Source organism: Loxodonta africana, chromosome 12, assembly GCF_030014295.1.
Source record: "Loxodonta africana isolate mLoxAfr1 chromosome 12, mLoxAfr1.hap2, whole genome shotgun sequence".
Classification (NCBI taxonomy): Eukaryota; Metazoa; Chordata; class Mammalia; order Proboscidea; family Elephantidae; genus Loxodonta; species Loxodonta africana.
Window position 1 is genome coordinate 84,876,203 of NC_087353.1, and position 22,416 is coordinate 84,898,618.

Here is a 22,416-nt window from a genome sequence, read left to right on the forward strand (position 1 = left end):
TGCCTTTTTTCACCAACATAAAAAGTGACTATACACGTGGACCTCACCAGATGGAACACACAGGAATCAAATTGACTACGTCTGTGGAAAGAGACAATGGAAAAGCTCAATATCATCAGTCAGAACAAGGCCAGGAGCCGACTGCGGAACAGACCATCAATATGCAAGTTCAAGTTGAAACTGAAGAAAATTAGAAGTCCACAAGAGCCAAAGTAAGACCTTGAGTATATTCCACCTGAATTTAAAGACCATCTCAAGAATAGATTTGACATGTTGAACACTAATGACCAAAGACCAGATGAGTTGTGGAATGACATCAAAGGCATCACACATGAAGAAAGCAAGAAATCATTAAAAAAAAGAGGATAGAAAGAAAAGACCCAAATGGATGTCAGAAGAGACTATGAAACTTGCTCTTGAATGTCAAGCAGCTAAAGCAAAAGGAAGAAATGATGAGGTAAAAGAGCTAAACAGAAGATTTCAAAGGGTGGCTCAAGAAGACAAAGTAAGGTATTATAATGACATGTGAGAAGACCTGCAGATAGAAAACCAGCATTTCTCAAGCTGAAAGAACTGAAGAAAACATTCAAGCCTCGAGCTGCAATACTAAAGGATTCTATGGGCAAATATTAAACGACGCAGGAAGCATCAAAAGCAGACGAAAGGAATACACCAAAAAGAACTGGTTGACGTTCAATCATTTCGGGAGGTAGCATAAGATCAGGAACTGATGGTACTGAAGGAAGAAGTCCAAGCTGCACTGAAGGAAATGGCAAAAAACAAGCCTCCAGGAATTGGCAGAATACCAACTGAGATGTTTCAGCAAACAGATGCAATGCTGGGAGTGCTCACTCGTCTGTGCCAAGAAATCTGGAAAACAACTAACTACCTGGCCGACCGACTGGATGAGATCCATATTTATGCCTATTCTCAAGGGAGGTGATCCAATTGAATGCAGAAATTATCGAGTTTCATTAATATCACATGCAAGTAAAATTTTGCTGAAGATCATTCAAAAGCAGCTGCAGCGATGTATCAACAGGGAACTGCCAGAAATTCAAGCCGGATTCAGAAGAGGACGTGGAACCAGGGATATCATTGCTGATGTAAGAAGGATCCTGGCTGAAAGCAGAGAATACCAGAAAGTTGTTTACCTGTGTTTTATTGATTACAGAAAGGCATTCAACTGTGTGGATCAACATATTATGGATAACATTGTGAAGAACGGAAATCCCAGAACATTTAACTGTGCTTATGCAGAACCTGTACAAAGACCAAGGGGCAGCTGTTCAAACAAAACAACGGGATACTGCATGGTTTAAAGTCAGGAAAGGTGCACGTCATATGTGTATCCTTTCACCATACTTATTCAATCTATATGCTGAACAAATAATCTGAGAGGCTGGACTATATGAAAAAGTACATGGTATCAGGATTGGAGGAAGACTCATTAATAACCTGTGTTATGCAGATGAAACAACCTTGCTTGCTGAAAGTGAAGAAGACTTGAAGCACACTTACTGATGAAGATCAAAGACCACAGCCTTCAGTACAGATTACACCTCAACATAAAGAAAACAAAGATTCTCACAACTGAACCAATCAGCAATATGATAAACAGAGAAAATACTGAAGTTGTCAAGGATTTCATTTTACCTGGAGCCACAATCAACAGCCATGGAAGCATCAGTCAAGAAATCAAACAACTCATTGCATTGGGCAAATCTGCCACAAAAGACCTCTTTAAAGTGTTAAAAAGCAAAGATGTCACTTTAAGGACTAAGGTGCACCTGACTCAAGCCATGGTGTTTTCAATCGCCTCATATGCATGTGAAAGCTGGACAATGAATAATGAGGACCCAGGAATTGATGCCTTTGAATTGTGGTGTTGGCCAAGAATACTGAATATACCATGGGCTGCCAAAAGAACAAACAAATGTGTCTGGGAAGAAGTACAACCACAATTCTCCTTAAAAGCAAGGATGGCGAGACGTCTCACATACTTTGGACATGTTATCAGGAGGATCGGTACTTGTTTTCAAGGAGCTTACAGTCTAGTAGGGTGTCTTAGCTATCTAGTGCTGCTATAACAGAAACATCACAAGTAGATGGTTTCAACAAACAAGTTTATTCTCTCATAGTCTAGTAGGCTAGAAGTTCAAATTCAGGGCATCAGCTCCAGGGGAAGACTTTTTGGTGGCTCTGGAGGAAGGTCCTTATCTTCAATCTTCCCCCGGGCTAGGAGCTTCTCAGCACAGGGACCCCAGGTCCAAAGACATGCTCTTTTCCTGGCATTACTTTCTTAGTGGTATGAGGTCCCCCACACATCTCTCTGCTAGTCTCTTTTATATCTCAAGAGATTAGTTTAAGACACAATCTAATCTTATAGATTGAGTCCTGCCTTATTAACATAATTGTGGCTAATTCCTTGTCATTAACATCACAGAGACAGGACTTACAACACATAGGAAAATCACATCAGATGATAAAAGGGAGGGCAATCACAAATACTGGGAATCATGGTCTAGGCAAATTGATACTCATATTTTGGGGGACACAATTCAATCCATGACATAGGGGATAAAGACACAGACAAATGGGCGTAACAGTGTGCTGAGCTAGACCCCTGTTCCAGGTTCAGGTGGGACACACAAAAAAGACGCCTGTTCCAGGTTCAGGTGGGCTTCATGGAGGAACTGACCACTGAGTTGGAAAGTGGAGGCAGAGGTGGGAAGATGGGAGGCTTCAAAGGTGGAAGTCTATAGAGAAAGACAAAATAGTATCTTGCTACTCCAAGTGTGGTCCCTGGACCAGCAGCACGTGTATCATCTAGGAGCTTACAGGAAATGCAGAATCTCAGGCCCCACTCCAGAGGTGCTGAACCAGAATCTATATTTTAAATAACATCCCTAGCTGATTTGTATGCACATTAAAGTTTGAGATGTGCTGGTCTAGTTAAGAATTAACTGTTAGGCCCACCTGGGTTTCCATCTGGCTCTGTGACTTGTAGCTGTGTGGTCTGGGCCCCTTAATTAATGTTTCTAAGCTTCTGTTTTCTGTAAAATAGAAAGAATAATAACACCTACCTCACTGAATTGCTCTGAGGATTAGTGAGATTATGAAAAGTGCTAAGCTTGGTACATGGCACTGAGTAAGGGTTCACTGATGTTTTGAAAGGTCCCAAACAGGAGGATTTTAGAAAGATCACCCAACAAGTCTTTTAGATTTTGAAAGGAGGAACAATCTCTCATCACAGAGGAGATGCAAATTCTTTTACAGTAAGTAGTTTTTCCCATACCCTGCCCAGATTAAGTGCTGAGGAAGATGTGAAAAAACTGGAAACTTCTAGCACTTGCTAATAGACATATAAAGAGGCCCAACCACTTTGGTTGGCAATTTAACCGTATTCAAAAGAAACTGGGCAGGTACATATTCAACAACTGGTGGCTTCATTCCTAGACGTGAACCTCTGAACAAATCTCACACTGGTACCCAAAGAGGATTACTGTAGTCTTGGTTACAACAGCAATATCCTGGAGTTAGAACTAGGTGTGGTCCTCATCAAAGATTAGACAGGGCTATAAAATGAAAAATAATACACGTAAGGAATGTGCTTCTTACTTCCATCAGATATTCAAGACCAAATGGGCAGCTCCTGTCCAAAAGCAGGATGAGAAGGAAGGGACAGGAACTGGTCGAATGGAACCCAGGGTGGAAAGGGGGAGCATGCTGTCACATTGTGGGGATTGCAACTAGTATCACAAAACAATATGTGTATAATTTTTTTTATGAGAAATTAACTGGAGCTGTAAATTTTCACCTAAAGCACAATTAAAAAAAAGAACTAGGTATAGTTCAAGTGGCAGAAATCCCAAAGTAACAGTGATTTACACAAGACAAAAGTTCCTCTTTCACATAAAAGCCCAGGGGTCAGCAATGTGGGGCTGATAAGATGCTCTACGGAGACCAAGACTCAGGCTCTTCTCTCGTGTCGCATCCTGTGTAGCTTCCATTTCCAAGATCACCTCGTGGTCAGTATGGTTGTGCTCCTTCCAGCAAGCAGACAGGAGGAAAACAAAGGAGATGGGCACACACTCTCCTACTTACATCCCAGGAGCCTGGATTCACACCTGGCCACACCCAGCAGCAAGGGAGGCTAGGAAGTACTGCCTGTATTCTGCGTGGCCCTGTGCTTAGCTAGAAACGTGAGGAGGAAGAATGACTATGAGGGACAACTAATGGTCTCTGTCACAGGGGTTTTAGTGGGGATCACGTGAGGGCCACAAAGGAAGACGTCCTCAAGGATACACAAGTTGAATGTATTCCCATTTATTTTGCTGAGGCTGAATACATAACTTTAATGTGTTAGAACTTATTCGTAGACATACAGAAGATCTGAAAAATGGAGTTATACCATATCATGGATTATTTAAACATTACAAAGGTTTCTTTCTGTAGTCCCACATTGTAAATTCTAAGGAATCTCACATTCCAAAAAAAAAAAAAAGTTTTTTAAGAAGTTGACATACTTTTGCTAAAATTACACCATGTTATCAGTGGAGAATTCATGGATCTTTTAGTAGACAGTAATGAGAAAACTGGCTCGTTGTATGATGGAAATAAACATGGATCTCAAACACAAAGGCGTATTTCAAATGGTTTAAAGGCAGGAATGCTATTCAAAATATATAGCAACCAGTGCAGCCCAGCATCGACCAATCAGAGCAAGGGTTTGACCACTCAGTACAAGTATCACCAACGCCGCAGACCAGCTTGTGCCAGCGAGACTCCTGCCCCATTTAGCGACCTGATACGAAAGCAAATGCTCATTGGTTTTATCTGCTAACATTAGAAAGTGCAGAATGTCTTAGCTACTCTTAAACAAGAAACCAAAAGGCAGCAAACTCTATGACAATATAGTGAATTCATGTACTTTAAGGATTTCTATTCCATGAAGGACACCTGTAGAAATAAAAAAGACAAAGGCATTCTACGAGAGTTGTTTGCAATGCCTAAAACTGCTCAACTCCTGTGAAAACGTCAGGAAAAGACAGGACGCCCATGAGAAAACAAGCAAGTCGCAGAAAGGGATGCCCGAAAGGCTGCCACGTATATGAAGAGGTTCCCAGCATTACTGACGATCAGCTGAATGTACATTCAAACATGGCACCACTTGACACACATCAGACTGACAGAAATTAGAAAGCTGGGCAATAAGAAAAGCTGGGGAAGATGAGGAGAGATTAGGAGCCTCAGTGGGAGGGTCAATTACCTTTCTAAGGACAAATCTGGTGGAACCACAGAGAAACTACCCTGTACGACCCACAATCCTATCCTGGGCACCTATGCTAGAGAACTGTTTGTGCGAGCCCAGGAGGGGACACATAAAAGGATGCTTATTGTGGCCTTGTGTATGGTGCCAAGGAGTTGGCGGCACCCAGGTGTCCACCACTGAAGGGACTGGATTAGCAAAATGCAACTGGCGCCCACTGTGGAATACCAGGCAGCAGTTCAAAGCAATGAAGCAGAAACAGGGTAGGTGACAGGGCTAGATCCTAACACACGTTGAGTGAAAAAAGAAACAGCACAAGGTACCACTACGGATATTAAAAGCACATTCACACATAAAACACTGTATTTTACAAGAATAGATTCGTAGGGTGGAGAAGAGGGGAAAAGCCATAAAACCAGAGACTAATCCCAAGACCCAAAACAAAAACAGTTGAACGTGCTGCTATACCTTACTGTGCGTGCACCAGGAAGGGTAAACTAGGAAGGGTGAATGGAAGGTTCCCTAGAGTGAGGAAGACACCCAAGGCTGAGAATCCACTACCTACAGCCTTCAAAAGAACCACCAATTGTCTGCCTACACTTAAGCTAATGCATGTGTGAGCCTGGCCATTTATTTCCTGCGAGGGAAGGAACCACACCAGGGCATCTGCCTTAAGCAAATCCCACTCCCACCCCCGCAAATAAAAGGAAGCCCACTGTTGGTCTTAGACATGGCAGAGATCCCAGGTCTGGAATCCCAAACCCAACCCTTATTTAAATACAAGAAAGTTTCAGAGAACAGACATTTTGATGAAGGAAAGGGTGATGATGGACATGAAATGGTGGTGACGGAGGGACACCTCCTCCATGTCCCAGTGGCTGGAAAACTGAGCACAAAAATGTGGATGGAAGCACAGCCGACTCAGGGCAGGAACAACTACCACACAACTACCCAGGTAGTTAATGGCTTAAAACCAATGTCGACGGGAGAGAAAAGCCAAAGGTCACTCCTTGATTCTGCTTTAGCTTAAAGAAATGTTCTATCTCAGCTTTAACTAGCCCTTATGGGCTTTGGTAAAAACATTTTAAAGGCAAGGGGCTGATGTTCTCGCTGAGTCCAGGATGGGCCCGCAGGCAGGCCGAGGAGTCTCAGCCCCAAACCTCAATGAGGTCCCCGGATTCCATGCCCAGATCGGCCGGCAGCTCCACGCCTGAAAGCTTCGTCCCATCAAAGAAGAAAGCAAGCTTGCATCCTGAGAGTCCCATGGCCTCCTCATAGCGGGCCATGAGGGTCTTGAGGGGAGAATCCTGGATGGAGGGAAAAAATGGATGTAAGAACTTGAAAAAGAGGCTTCGGAGAACTTGTAGGGACAAACAGAGAACTTGGGACTGGAAACACAAGGAACTGAGTTGGTGAAGTTACAGCCCCAAAGAGAAGGCGAGTGGACCAAGAAGCCAGCACAGGTGAGTTCCTGTATGGCCTGTTACCGCCTCTGGTGAACTCTAATGAGTCCCTTCCTCCCTCTTGACCCCAGATTCCTCAGGTAGAGTGGGAATGCAGAGCTCAAGGCTTAAGAGTACAGGTTCTGGGTTAGAAAAGTTCTCCAAGCCTCAGTCTCCTCATTTGCAAAATAGAGATGCATACCACACAATGAAGGGAGCCCAGTCTCTGGGGTGAGAATGACCGGAGCTGGAAACCACGCTCTCCCACTTACCAGCTATGTGGCCTTAGGCAAGTCACTCCACCTCTCTGAGCCTCTCCTTCCTCACTTGTTAAATGAGGGCAACAACAGTGTTCTCCCACATAGAATTGTAGTGAAAATTAGATAATATCCTGAATGTGAAGTAATTATCCTTAGCTCTGGGACTGGCACTTAGAAGTGTGGCTGTCTTTATTCTTAGTTTGATGGCTTTTATTGGTTACTGCCAAAGGTTCCTTTCTATTTTAACTGTAAAAAGGAAAAAGATGGAGGAAGGAATTTGGAGGCTGAAGGGATGCACAGACTAGATTGGAGGAACCAGCAGAAGGGGACGAGAAGTTGACCAGAGGCTCTCCCCACCATCTGGGGTGGGTGGGACCCAAGAGTATGGAGGGCAGTGTCACCAGTCAGTCAGGATTAAAGGCAGAGGAAAGGGTGAGGGGCACAGAGAACCATTTCTCCCACTCACCGGAGACAGCGAGACTTCCAACACCTGGTGTTTCTCCTTCCCCTGCACCCGGAGCTGAAGCTGTTGGGATGTCTCCGCAGCCTCTGGAGAACTTGCGAGCACCACACAGTCTGCAGGAGGCAGGTCAGGAACCCAGGCCTAAGCTAGGGGCTGGAAGCAGGAGCCCCTCTGGATGGTCCCAGTAGCCCCTTCCCGTGGCAAAAGCCTCAAGATCCCACACCGCCCCACTGTCCTCTCACCAATGATGTCAGCCACTCCAAGCTTCAGGGTCCTTGGGGTGGCAGTAGGGGACAGCTCTGTCTCTCCAAATAGCAAGAGGATCCTGCTTGGGGATACCCCAAGGTGGTTGGCCATGTGGTCCACCACACTCTGCAGGGGCTCCGACTGTGGAGACAAGAAGCAAAGGAGGTATTCCTGCCTCCACATCTGCCCAACCCTCACCCCAACACCACCATCCCAAATGCAAGTTTCTAGTCTTGGCCACACACTGAGCTCCTCAGCTGGAAGTTTCCTCCTATTGCCCAGGCAATGTATAGAATAAAATCCTGTAAAGTAGGACTCCAGGCAAGTAACATAAAAGAAATGAAGCCGCCATGGGTTAGGAGGCAAAAGGGAGTGATGGGGACTGTGGAAAATTGGAACTCCATGCTCCATGCGTGCGGGCAGGCCAGCTGTCAGTCAGCTCCAGCTGATTGGTACCAGGTAGGAACACGGGCCAGTGTGGCTATATCTGCCTGTTTTTAAGGGAGGCCAGAAATCTGGACCCTTGTATGAAATCACCCATTACAAGGGTTGACAACAAACTGAGATGTTTTTAAAGCACTGTATAGGGCAAAGAAAGCAGAGGCACTGTTGATGTGGCCACGGGCTGCTACGCCAGATGCGGGGCTAAAAAAAACAAAACAAAACCCATTGCCCTCAAGTCTATTCCAACTCACAGCGATCCTATAGGACAGAGTAGTACTGCCCCACAGTGTTTCCAAGGAGTGGCTAGTGGATTCGAACTGTCAACCTTTTGGTTAGCAGACAAATGCTTAACCACTACACCACCAGGGCTCCAATGTGGGGCTAGTGCTCAATAAATGGTCATTTCCCTTATCATTCATGCTATTGAAATGGGCCATCCCTGCAAAGCTCCAGGCCTTCACCAGGAAGCCGGGGAAGCTCTGGGTGACTGAGTGACCTCTGCTGCCTCTAGTGCAGTAAGAGCAAATCAAGAGGGACACACAGGTCCTGGGGGAGGCAGGAGGGAGGAGCTCACCCTGGGGAGGAGGTCACCAACCAAAACTTCTGTGTCACAAAGAACTAAAGTTAGCCTTTTGTATCTGGTTTCTGAAAACAGCCCAATCAATTCAGGTGCTCTCTGTCTTTCTAACACAGCCAGGCAAGTAGAGGATACACAGGCCGCACACCTGGGGAACTTCAGGAAGGGAAGGGGATTGATGCAGTCATGCATATTCATTGATTGGATCAATCGTAACTATGGATTAAGGCTCCAGTCATGCATATTCACTGAGGTCCCAATGACTAAGGGACCCAGGACCTTGGAATGCTCTTTTTGGGGCCACCTGGATCAGTGAGAACATCCATCCACGGGAGAGGGTACAGCATGTCCCTGGGGATGATGGAAGCCTCGTGGTGCCAAGACCTCTCCCAGACCTTGCCTGATGCATCTTTTAGCTTGTAGCCTTTCTCGTTATAATAAATGCATAGCTGTAAGTATAAGTAATAGTCTCTGTGAATTTTGTGAGCCATTATAATTAACAAACCCACAGAGGGCAATGAGTCAGCAGGGGCTGGCAGCACAGGGTCAATTTGTATAGACCCAGCTCTGGGGGCTGCTGGTCAGGAAAAGGCCATGCAGGCAGTCGAAGAAGAATGGAGTCCTTCTAGCTTGTGACCTTGTCCTAGGGGACTAGAGAGAGAGAGAGACCAGCTGGTCTGAAGTGCAGGGAGTTCTGCCATCTCATGAGCCTACTCCTGGTCCCCAGTGACCTGGCCCCCAGGTGGCAAGGGATGTTTTCACTTGGCTCAGGGTGGTCAGGGATGAGGTCTGACCTAACTCTGGGTGGTTAGGGTCAGAGAGAGGAAGTGCCATATGAAGTGGCTGGCATGAGGTATGGAGATGTAGGAAGGTGAGGCTTGGATCCACTTCCAGCTGGGAACTTGATTCAGGCTGATCCTTGCCATGCAGAGTTAGTGAAAAAGGTCGGGTGTGCCCATCTAGCCCCTTTTGTACAGCAGTTTGTAGTGTCATCCTTACAGACTCTTAGAAGAGAGGATGTTAAAGAAAAATGCTTAATGAAAGAAAATGCATGAAGAATAGGTAGGAAGTCTGCCAGAAAGAGGGCGAGAGTGAGGAAAAGACAACACAGAGGGAAGAGCAAGTGACAGGCAAGGAGGACTGTGGGAGTGCTGGGCAGCTCCAGACAGCAGGAGTGTGATGAGAAAAGGAAGGCAGTCCCTCTGCCAGCAAGCCCCTGCCCAGCCTCCGGTCTCTCCAAAGGTGGCTCCCAGCCCCTCTTCTCAAAGACCCTCCAGGTACTCACCATTCGGACAGGCAATCTGACCAGGTCTGCCCGGCACCGGATTTTGAGTGGGAAGAGGCGAGGGCTCTGTGGGAAGATGGGCCCCTCCACTAGGACAACGTCATCCTCCTGGCTCTGACAGTCTTGGCCTTGGTGCTGCTTGGGGCTCAGGGAGGAACGAAGATCTTGGAGGCGCTTGTTCACCTCCCTGGAGCACAGAGGAGTTGGGGTCACCCACCCTTCCAGACTGTCCCTCCCCCAGCCAGTGCCCCTGCCCTCGCACCTTAACTTCTGGAGTGCCCTGGTATGCTTCCTGCTTTTGGTCCTTGGTGGAGACGGGGGTGAGGGAGACATGTCCTGGGCCCTGCAGAGAGAAAAGGGGCAGAATGGAACCAGAGGAGAGACCGCCGCCTCACACTTCTCATCATGGCATATGGGCCCCCAGGAGCCAGAGGGAGAGTTGGGGCATCTTCCAGTAGTTATCTGTTTTACTAGAAGATAGGAGAGAGAAGATACAAGTCACCATTTTTATATTCACACGACCCAAATATTAGGGAAGAAAAGGCCAAATTTTTAAGGTAAATTACTGCCCAAGTTAACATCCAATAACACCCAACAGACACAGAGCATGTACTATGTGCCAAGTATTAACTCAGGCAGCCTACTCTGCAATTCTCTAACACAGGTACCTCTATCATCTCCATTTTACAGAGGAGGAAAATGAAGCACAGAGAGGACAGGTAAGAGACAGCTGGCAGGACTGGAACCACACAGGCTGTCCCCCGAGCCACACCATTAGTCCCAGGTGTAATGACAAAACACTCCACTTCACGGGTGGTCCTGAAGGGTTTGCTATCATCCTGTGGGGTGGGCCACCTCCTCTCCCAAGAGCCTCATTCACCACCTGAGCCCCAATACTCCTGCATCCCCTCTTGTTACACTTCCAGTACCCACCCAAGGGTCCCGCCCACCTCAGCTTTCCCCTCCAACTCCCTTCCTGCTCCTAAGACCCAAGTGCCCCGCCTCACTCACAGAAACATCTTCTTCTCCTCCTCCTCTTCTTCATCCTTACCCCTCAACTTCTTCTTCCAGGTAAAGCCTGGATATGGGGGGTCCTCAGGTTGGGAACTGCTGGAATCTGCCATTTCTGCATCTGGGGCAGAGGGAGAGGGAGTAGAAGAGGGTTAGCCAAGAAAGGGCGGCTGGAGCCCCAGGAGAAACAAGTGGAGGCTTCAAGAAGGTCCTCATATCTACGGTCAATTGATTTTTGACAAGGGTGCTAAGTCCGTTCAATGGGGAAAGAGGAATCTCTTCAATAAATGATGCCGGGAGAACTGGTATCCACGTGCACGAAAATGAAATAGGATCCATGCCTCACACCATACACAAAAGCAAATTCAAAATGGATTAAGCACCTAAACGTGCAAGCTAAAACCATAAAATTCTTAGAAGGAAAAACAGGGGTGACGCTGTTAGGTTTCGCTTTTAACAGTAGATTATCTAATATAACAAAAGCACAAACAGCAAAAGACAAAATAAATAAATGGGACCTCATAAAAATTAAAAACTTCGGTTCATCAAAAGACTTTACCAAAAAAGTGAAAAGACAAGCTACCAACTGGGAGAATATATTTGGAAACACTGTATCTGACAAGACTCTAATAACTAAAATACATAAATACTTTGACAACTTAATAACAAAAAGACAAATAACCCAATCATAAAATGAGCAAAGGAGTTGAATAGACATTTCACCAAAGAGGACATCCAAATGACCAATAAATACATGAAAAGATGTTCAGCATCATTAGCCATCAGAGAGATGCAAATCAAAGCCACAAAGAGATACCATTTCACTCCCACTAGGATGGCTAGAAAGCCCTGGTGGCTTGGTGGTTAAGAGCTGCAGTGAGCTACAGCTCCTAACCAAAGGGTCAGCAGTTTGAATCCACTAGCTGCTCCCTGGAAGCCCTATGGGGCAGTTCTAACTCTGCCCTATAGGGTCACTATGAGTTGGAATCAACTTGATGGCAACGGGTTTGGCTTTTTGGTTTAGGATAGTTAAGATTAAAAAAAAAAAAAAAAAAAAACGAATGTCAGAGAGGATGCGAGATAGCTAAGATAACAAAAAAAACAGAAAATAACAAATGTTAGCAAGGATGTGGGGAAACTGGAACCCTTACCCATTGCTGTTGGGAATAAAAAATGGTACAGCAGTTGTGCAAAACAGTGTGGCAGTTTCTCAAAAAAACTAAAAATTGAACTACTATAATGAAAAAAAAAAAAAAAACCGGTTGCCATCAAGTCAATTCCAACTCACAGAGACCCTACAGGACAGAGTAGAACTGCCCCATAGGGTTTCCAAGGAGCAGCTGGTGGATTCGAACTGCCAACCTTTTGGTTATCAGCTGAGCTCTTAACCGCTGTGCCACCAGAACTACCATATGACCCAGCAATTCCACTCCTAGGTATATACCCAAGACTTGAAAGCAGAGACTCAAACAGAGACTTGTACACCAACGTTCTTTACAGCACTACTCCCAATACCCAAAAAATAGAAACAACCTAGATGCCCATCAATAGATGAATGGATAAACAAAATACGGTACATACATACAATGGAATACTACTCAGCCAGTAGGAGAAATGAAGTCTTGACACATGCTACAATGTGGATGGAGCTTGAAGACATTATGCTAAGTAAAATAAACCAATTACAAAGGGACATCTTTCATGGAGGCTACACCCACAGCCAGCACACTCCAGTGGGCGGGAGGCGGGGGAGATCTGATAGCAACAAGGCAGACCTCCCTGGGGGTTCATTTGGAGTATCCCAGCCCCTCCCTCACCCAGACACTGTCACCTGCAAGCCTGCAGTGAATTGCCACAGAAGGGCCTTAGAGTAGAATCTGCTCCCATAGTCTGTACTCTCCCTGCCTCCCTGTGTACCCTATAGCTTGGGTCTCTGAAACCAGTAGGACAAAGCTCCCTGTGAGTCATTTAGAGTTTAGTCTGTCCCTACTTCCAGTTGGCACAGAGGACTGCTGACTGTAGCCGCTGTATGTTAGAAAGCAGGACTCAGGTGGAAGCCGTACTCACAGCCAACATTCTACTGTGAGTACACTGATAACAAGGCAGATCTCCAAGGGAATCTGACCAGAGTGAGACACCCCCTGCACCTGGTAATTGTTGGTTGCCAGGCTATTGCAAACTGCTACAGAAGGCCCCTAAAGGGGAGTCTGCTCCCACAGTCAACATTCTACCAGCCTCCCTGTGCACCCCATAGCTCAGGCCTCTGAAACCAACAGGAAAGACCTCCCTGGGGATCAGTTTGGGTCTGTCTGCTCCCTTACAGTCAGCACTGAGGACTGCTTACTGAGGCTGCTATGTGTTAGGAAGCAGGCATCTTGAGTGGAGGCTACACCGACAGCCAACATTCTATGCAGCAGGCTCAGATAGCAACAAGGCAGACCTCCCTGGGGGTCAGTTCAGAGCATGACTACCCCTCCCCCAACCAGTAACTGTAGGATCCTGGACTGATACAAACTCCCACAGAAGGCTCCATACAGTGGAGTCAGGAGGTGAGTCATCTAAGTGGAGACTGCTTCCCCAATAACCAGAGGGCCACTGAGGTTCTGAAGCTGATAAGACAGATCTCTCGGGGCTCCTTGGGGAGTGCCAGCTCTTCCTCTCCCTGAAACAGAGGAATGTCTACCTGTGTGTCCCCTGAATGCCAGCTCAGACATAAGTAGCCCCTACAGAGCAGGGAAGGAAGCCTCATGCAAAGCTGAAGAGCAACACCCAGCCCCAAAGGAGGTTCACTGAGTATGTTTTCTGACTAAAAACGTGATTACAGAAACAGAAAAGGGAAGGGAGTAGTAACCAGAGAGTGGGACTGCACCCCTGGTGATCAGATTGATTAGTGTACAATATCTCGCCTGAGAAAGGGTGCCCACTGGTGCAAAGACTGACCACAGTGTGTTCTCTGTGAGAGACTGAAAATTGAAAAACAAGATCTGGAGCTTCTGAATCCCAATCTTACAGAAAGTAGTACAGGCAAAAACACCAAATACTGGAGAAAACTGAGAAAGTTAACATCCTCAAAAAATCCAATGCCCCAAGAAAAAGTCACAAGACACACAAAACAGAAACAATGGCTCATCCAAATGAATATGACAAAAGGAGTAAAAGTGCATTTAGGGATGACCAAATAAAGAAAAAAATGGAAGACTATAATACAGCATTAAATATAATTAAAAAACTAAGGGAAACATAGACAAAGAGCCAAAAGAAATAAAAACATTGCAAGAACAAATGAGAATCTGAAAAAAGAGATACTGCAACTGTAAGGGACAATAAAAAATGAGAAACGCAACAGCAGGACTTACCAACAGATTTAGTCAGGCAGAAGAAAGAATCAGTAAATTAGAGGATAAAATAGATAAAATTATAGACGTTGAAGAGCAACAAGAGCAGAGGCTCAAGAAAGCTGAGCATGGTTTAATGGAATTATGATGCAACAACAAGAGACCTAAGGTACGCATCATGGGAATTCCACGAGATGAGAGAAAGGGACAGAAAGAATATTTGGAGAAATAAAGACAGAAAATTTCACCGATCTAACAAAGGACATGAATCTATAAATCTAAGAAGCTCAAAGAACTCCAAGCAAGATAAACCCAAAGAGATCTACACCAAGACACATCATAGTTAGGGTCTCAAAAATTAAAGATAAAGAGCGAATAGTGCAAACAGTGAGAAAGAAGCAAACTGTCACATACAACAGATCCCCAATAAGATTAAATGCCAAGTTTTCCTCAGAAACACTAGAGGCCAGGAGGCAATGGAATGATGTATTTAAAGTGCTGAAAGAAAAAAAAAGTCAACCAAGAATACTATACCCAGTGAAACTATCCTTCAAGAATGAGGGCAAAATTAAAACAATCCCAGACAAACAGAAGCTAAGACAGTTCATATCCACCAGGCCAGCCCTAGAAAAAATACTAATGCGAGTTCTGTAGATGGAAGAGAAAAGACACTAGAAAGTAATTCAAAACTATACATAAAAAGAAAGATCCTTAATAAAGGAAAATGCATGAACAAGTATAAAGGCTAGAAATAAGGTATTCATGCTTGATAATTCTAAATGTTTTGTCTTTCGTGTTTTTTAATAACAAATATATAAAATGCAAAGATAAACTCGTTATAAGGCACGTGAAAAATAAAGATGTAATTAGTGATAACAACAAAAAAAGGGGGGAGAGGAATGCTACAAAGATAGAATTTCCTGTATGTTACCTGAGTTGGTACCAACTTATCCTAGAATGTTATAAATATAAGCTCTTAAATGTAATATTCATGGTAGCCACTAATACGTAAAAAACATATGTAAAAGGAAAGAAGAAGGAAACCAAAAAGACTCACTACAATAAACCAACAAAACACAAAAGCAAGCAGTACTAAAGGACAAAGACAAAGATGGCTTAAGACACACACACACACAAAAAAACAAACAACAAAATGGCAGAAGTAAGTCACTTCTTATCAGTAATTACAGTGAATGCAAATGGACTAAATGTTCCAATCAAAAGGCAGAGAGTGGCAGAATGGATTAAAAAAAAAAAAAAGATCCAACTATATGCTGTTTACAAGACATACACACCTTAAACGCAAAGCCACAAACAGGTTGAAAGTGAAAGAATGGAAAAAAATTACTCCATGTAAATAACCAAAGAGAGCTAGGGTGGCAATCTCACTATCCAACAAAGTAGAGTAGAAGACATAAAGATGGACATCATATAGTGATAAAAAGGTCAACTAATCAAGAAGATTTAACAATCATAAATAAATATTCACCCAACATTGGGGCACCTAAACTGATATAAAGCAAACACTGATAGTTAAAGGGAGAAATAGATAGTACTACAATAATGGTTGAAGACTCAAAACACCACTTTCAATATTGGAAAAAACATCTAGAAAGATCAACAAGGAAACAGAGGACCTGAACAACACTATAAACTAAGTAGACTTAACAGACATGTAGAACATTCTACCCAAAAACAGCACAATATGCATTCTGCTCCTGTGCACATGGATCATTCTCCAGGACAGACCACATTTTAGGTCATAAACCAAGTCTTGATAAATTTAAAAAGACTGAAATCATACAAAGTATTTTCTCTGACTACGATAAAGTAAAGCTAGAAATCAGTAACAGAAAACAAAACTGGAATATACACAAACATATGGAAATTAAACAACACACTATCAAACTACCAATGGGTCAAGGTACAAATCAAAAGAGAAATCAGAAATTTCTTAGAGTCAAATAAAAATGAAAGCACAACATAACAAAACTTCTGGGATGCAGCAAAGGCAGTACTCAGAGGGAAGCTTATAGCAATAAATGCCACATAAATACAACAAAATATTAAAAACAAAGTTAAAAAAAATTAAAGATTTTTACCAACTTCTGCAGTCTGAAATTGATCAAACACACAATTAAGATGCATTAATAATTACTAGTGATTGGAATGTGAAAGTTGGAAACAAAGAAGGATTAGTAGTTGGAAAACACAGCCTTGACAGAAATGATGCCAGAGACTGCACGATAGAATTTTGCAAGTCCAACGACATCTTCATTGCAAATACCTTTTTTCAACAACATAAACGGCAACTGTACCCATGGACCTCACCAGATGGAAAACACAGGTATCGAATTGACTTCATCTGTGGAAATAGATAAGGGAGAGAAGCTCAGTATCATCAGTCAGAACAAGGCCAGACACTGACTATGGAACAGACCATCATTTGCTCATCATGCAAACTGAAGCTGAAGCTGAAGAAAATTAGAGCAAGTCCATGAGAGCTAAAATATGACCTTGAATATATTCCACCTGAATTTAGAGACTACCTCAAGAATAGATTTGACACACTGAACATTAAAGACTAAAGACCAGATAAGTTGTGGAATGACATCAAGGGCATCGTACATGAAGAAAGCAAGAGGTCATTAAAAAGACAGGAAAGAAAGAAAAGACCAAAATGGACGTGTCTTCGGCTGCATTCTCTAAAAAAGCAAAACCAGCAAAGCATATAATTATCTACATAAAAACATACAGAGATTTATATAAAGGAAATGGCTCACACGGTTATAGAGGCTGAAACAAAACATCCCAAATCCATGGGTCCTGCTGGAGGCTTCTCCTGATTCAAGTAGCCGCAGGGGCTAGTGAATGTCGGCAGGTCAGAGAGCAGGGCTCTTGCTCACAGGCTGCAAAGACCTACGAATCCCAAGATCGACAGGCAAGATTGCAGGTAGGTTGCTAGCTCAAGTCCCAAGAACCCGAGGTCAAACAAACCAGAGCCAGCTGCAGGATCCAGAGTGAGCAAAACCCCACAAGCCTTGCCAGAATGTCCACTTATATTCGATACAGGCCACAAGCCCAAGGAAGCTCCCTTTCAACTGACTGGCTACTCATTGCAAATCCCATCATGGATGTGATCACATTATACCAAATCTCATCATGGGCCAATTTAATGGCACCTAACAACAACAACAACACCCCCACAAAGGTGTCATCCATCTTTATTTGCATTATTAGCAAGCTGCCCAATCCCCTTAGTGGGTCACAAGCACCTTATTTGCATAGTTGCACCCAGTCGTTGGAAACCCTGGAGGCACAGTGTTTAAGTGCTACGGCTGCTAATCAAAAGGTCAGCAGTTCGAATCCATGAGGTACTCCTTGGAAACTCTATGGGGCAGTTATACCCTGTCCTATAGGGTCGCTATGAGTTGGAGTCGACTCGATGGCAACGGGTTTGGTTTGGTTTTGGTTACCCACTCATTCGGTGGGAGTTACAAGACCATGGAAAGAATGGCCATATAAAAGTAATCCATTACACTACAGGGTAAACAATTGACACACAGACCAAGGGAAGAGAATTGAGCCCAGAAATAAACCCACACATCTATGGTCAACTGATTTTTAACAAGGGTGCTAAGTCCATTCAATGAGGAAAGAAGAATCTCTTCAATAAATGGTGCTGGGAAAACTGGATTTCCACACGCAGAAAATGAAGCAGGATCCACGCCTCAAACCATACACAAAAATAAATTCAAAATGGATTAAGCACATAAATGTGAAAACTAAAAGCATTAAATTCTTAGAACAAGAAGCAGGGGCAACACTGTCAGTCCTAGCTTTCAACAATAGATTATCTAATTTAATAACAAAAGCACAAACAGCAAAAGACAAATTAATAAATGGGTTCTCATAGTAATTAAAAACTTTTGTTCATCAAAGACTTTACCAAAAGAGTGAAAAGACAAGCTACCAACTGGGAGAATATCTTCAGAAACCATATATCCGACAAGAATCTAATAACTGAAATATATATAAAACTTTGACAACTTAACAACAAAAAGACAAATAACCCAATCATAAAATTGGCAAAGGATATGAATAGACATTTCACCAAAGAGGACATTCAAACAGCCACCATACACATGAAAAGATGTTCAGCATCATCAGCCATTCAAACCAAAAAACCAAACGCATTACAGTTGAGTAGATTCTGACTCACAGTGACCCTATAGGACAGAGTAGAACTATCCAAAGGTTTTCCAAGGAGCAGATGGTAGATTCGAACTGTCAACCTTCTGGTTAGCAGCTGTAGCTTGCCATAGCTCTTAACCACTGCACCACCAGGGCTCCCATTAGCCATCAGAGAGATGCCAATCAAAACCACAATGAGATACTATTTCACTCCCACTAGGATGGCTAAGATTTAAAAAAAAAAAAAACAACTGAAAATAACAAATGTTGGCGAGGATGTGGGGAAATTGAAGCCCTTATCCATTGCTGGTAGGAATGCAAAATGGTACCACTGTTGTGGAAAACAGTGCCACATCTCCTTAAAAAACTAAAAATAGAACTACCATATGACCCAGTAATTCCACTCCTAGGTATACACCCAAGACTTGAAAGCACAGGCTCAAAAACAAACTTGTATACCAATGTTCATTGCAGCACCATTCATAATAGCCAAAAGATGAAAACAACTTAAATGTCCATCAACAGACAGACGAATGGATAAACAAAATGTGGTACGTACATGCAATAGAATACTACTCAACCAGTAGGAAAAATGAAGTCTTCACACATGCTACAGTATGCATGGACGTTGAAGACATTACGCTGAGCGAAATAAGCCAATCACAAAAGGACAAATGTTTTATGACCTCACTTATGTAAAAAGAAAAGAAAAGGTAATATGTATAGAGACCAAAATTTATTAGCAGTTTCCAGGGGTGGGAGGGAGGGGGAAAAGGGAGAGTTAACAGTGATGGAAAAATTACATTGATTAAGGGTAGGGTTGCATAACCAATTATTGTAATTGCTGTCAATAAGTTGTACATCTATAAAAAGTTGAATTGGCAAAAGTTGTATGATACATATATATTATAACAACAACAACAACAAAAAGAGTAGCTGCTGAGGCCGCTTATGTACAACCAAACACCTTATGGATTCCTTGGTTTGGAGGTTTAGGGTCACAGTTTCAGGGGACATTCCACTTAGCTGGCCTAAAACATGTTTAGTGCTTCTGTTCTACCTCCTAGTTTGTTGTGTAGTACCTAGGGTCTTAAAAGTTCCCAAGCAGACATCCAAGGCACAACAATTGGTCTCTATTTGCCTGGAGCAACTGAGGAAGAAGTCAGTCAGGAATAGAAGAATGACGTGGAACGTGAGTCCAGTAGCTAAAGCAATAGGAAGAAATGATGAAGTAGAAGAGCTGAAGAGAAGATTTCAAAGGGCGGTTCAAGAAGACAAAGTAAAGTATTATAATGACACGTGTAAAGACCTGGAGATAGAAAACCAAAAGGGAAGCAAACGCTCGGCATTTCTCAAGCTGAAAGAACTGAAGAAAAAATTCAAGCCTCGAGTTGCAACACTGAAAGATTCTACAGGGAAAATATTAAATGATGAAGGAAGCATTAAAAGAGGATGGAAGGAATACACGGACTCACTATACCAAAAAGAATTGGTCAACGTTCAACCATTTCAGGAGGGAGCATATGATCAGGAACTGATGGTACTGAAGGAAGAAGTCCAAGTTGCACTGAAGGTATTGGCAAAAACAAGGCTCCAGGAATTTACGGAATACCAATTGAGATGTTTCAACAAACGGATGCAATGCTGGCAGTGCTCACCCATCTATGCCAAGAAATTTGGGAGACAGCTACCTGGCCAACAGACTGGAAGAGATGCGTATTTATGCCTATTCCCAAGGAAGGTGATCCAACCAAATGCTGAAATTATCAACTATCATTAATATCACATACAAGTAAAATTTTGCTGAAGATCATTCAAAAACAGCTGAAGCAGTGTATCGATAGGACACTGCCAGAAATCCAAGCCAGATTCAGAAGAGGACGTGGAACCAGAGATATTATTGCTGATGTCAGATGGATCCTGGCTGAAAGCAGAGAATATCAGAAAGATGTTTACCTTGTTCTACTGACTATGCAAGCCATTCAATTGTATGGATCATAACAAATTATGGATAACATTGTGCAGAATAGAAATCCAGAACACTTAATTGTGCTCATGCAGAACCTGTACAAAGACCAAGAAGTGGCTGTTCAAACAAAACAAGGAGATACTGTGTGGTTTAAAGTCAGGAAAGGTGTGCATCAGGGCTGTATCCTTTCACCATACTTATTCAATCTGTATGCTGAACAAATAGTCCGAGAAGCTGGACTATATGAAGTACGTGACATCAGGATTGGAGAAAGACTCATTAATAACTTGTGATATGCAGATGACACAACCTTCCTTGCTGAAAATGAAGAGGACTTGAAGCACTTACTGATGAAGATAAAAGACCATGGCCTTCAGTACCGATTACACCTCAAAATAAGGAAAACAAAGATCCTCACAACTGGACCAATAGGCAACATCAGGATCAACAGAGAAAAGACTGAAGTTGTCAAGGATTTCATTTTACTTGGATCCACAATCAACATCCATGGAAGCAGCCAGTCAAGAAATCAAAAAATGCGGAGGCAGAGCCAAGATGGCGGAATAGACCCTTCCCGAGAGCCCTCTTTACAACAAAGACCAGAAAAAACAAGTAAAATGAGTATATTTGTGACAAGCTGGGAGCCCTGAGCTTCAAGGCAAGCTTAGACAATGAACTGAGGGGCAGGGGGAGGAAGAAATCGTTCAGAAGTGGAGAGGAGTTGCCGGACCTGAATCGGGGGAGCATTCAGGCACCATTCCTGGAGCGGCAAAGTCAGCAGCGGTGGCGGCGGGCTGGTACTAGCGTTCAGCAGCAGTTTCCTCAGGGAGAAGCAGCAGCCACACAGCCTACTCACACCTCCAGAACCTGAGAAGAACGGCGCTCTCGGCAAAAGCTAAGTACTTGCATATATTTTAATGCGCCCCTCCACCCCTAAGCCCGCTTCAGCAGCTGAATCCCTGGGCCTGAGATAGGCCCTGTTGAGCACCTAGAGCCATCCTCCTGGCCTTGGGGAAGAAAAAAATTTGCAATTGGGGGGAAAAGATAATTTGCTAGTTCCATTAACCAGGGGAGCTCAGGACAGAAGCGGCTCCTGTCCAGGCATAAACCGTCCGTGGACCTTGAGCACCTTTCCCTTCTGCATGGACTTGTATGGGCCTATTTCCAGAGAATAGGCCCTTGTTGGCAAACTCCAACCGTTTCAGCTGTGTAGTGGAGAGGTGGGTGTTTGACGTTTGACATTGCTTTGTCTACTAAACAAGGTCCTCACCTACCCACATCAGGAACCAAAGGACTGGTAGCTCCACTCAGGTCACCAGCCATCTGCGACAGGGGACCAAAGATAACTGGTACCTCCCAGTCCTTACAACCAAAAACTTTGGGTGCCCATGGTCCATCTGCAGAACCCACCCACCTGCACGTTCTAGGGAACAGAGACGTGTTTTCCTCAGAGACACTCGGGGGCTGGTTCTCAGCCCCCTGTCTTGTTCAGAGCGTGACCCTCTGCTGCAACCAGATACCGGTATGTACGCCAATCACCCCTGCCCCTCTAAGACTGTAGGACAGAGCCTGTACCACAACACTTGATGATCAGCTACCTGGAAACCTTAGCCGAATTCATACAAGAAAACTGAATGGATTCCTAGACTGATATACCTGATAACAGCCCTAGCCAGCTGGGGACAGGACATCAGAGCTCTAAAGAAGAAAATAATCAAGCTAGCTCACTCAAGCAACCCATAGGAGTATCCCAAAACAAAACAAGCAGCTACGACACAGCAAGCAAGCATAAACTAATACAATAACTTATAGATGGCTTGGAGACAACAGTCAATATCAAGTCACATAAAGAAACAGGCCATGATCACCTCAACAGGCTCTCAAAACAAAGAATCCAGGGATCTTCTAGATGAAAATA

The 22,416-nt window shown here is 43.8% G+C and overlaps 1 protein-coding gene across 2 annotated transcripts in view; it reads right to left on the reverse strand.

Annotated features, from left to right (window-relative positions):
- Window positions 1–4,420: 4,420 nt before the first annotated feature.
- NFATC2IP (nuclear factor of activated T cells 2 interacting protein) overlaps window positions 4,421–22,416 on the reverse strand; it is a 39,042-nt gene continuing 21,046 nt past the window's right edge. For both annotated transcript variants that reach the window (XM_064295768.1, XM_003418830.4), the window contains 6 exons: window positions 11,001–11,121; window positions 10,252–10,332; window positions 9,990–10,176; window positions 7,680–7,824; window positions 7,441–7,550; window positions 4,421–6,579 (listed from right to left, as the gene is read on the reverse strand). In XM_064295768.1, coding sequence (XP_064151838.1) covers window positions 6,421–6,579; window positions 7,441–7,550; window positions 7,680–7,824; window positions 9,990–10,176; window positions 10,252–10,332; window positions 11,001–11,121 — 803 coding nt within the window. In that variant the 3' untranslated portion in view covers window positions 4,421–6,420. The remainder of the gene's footprint in view (window positions 6,580–7,440; window positions 7,551–7,679; window positions 7,825–9,989; window positions 10,177–10,251; window positions 10,333–11,000; window positions 11,122–22,416) is intronic.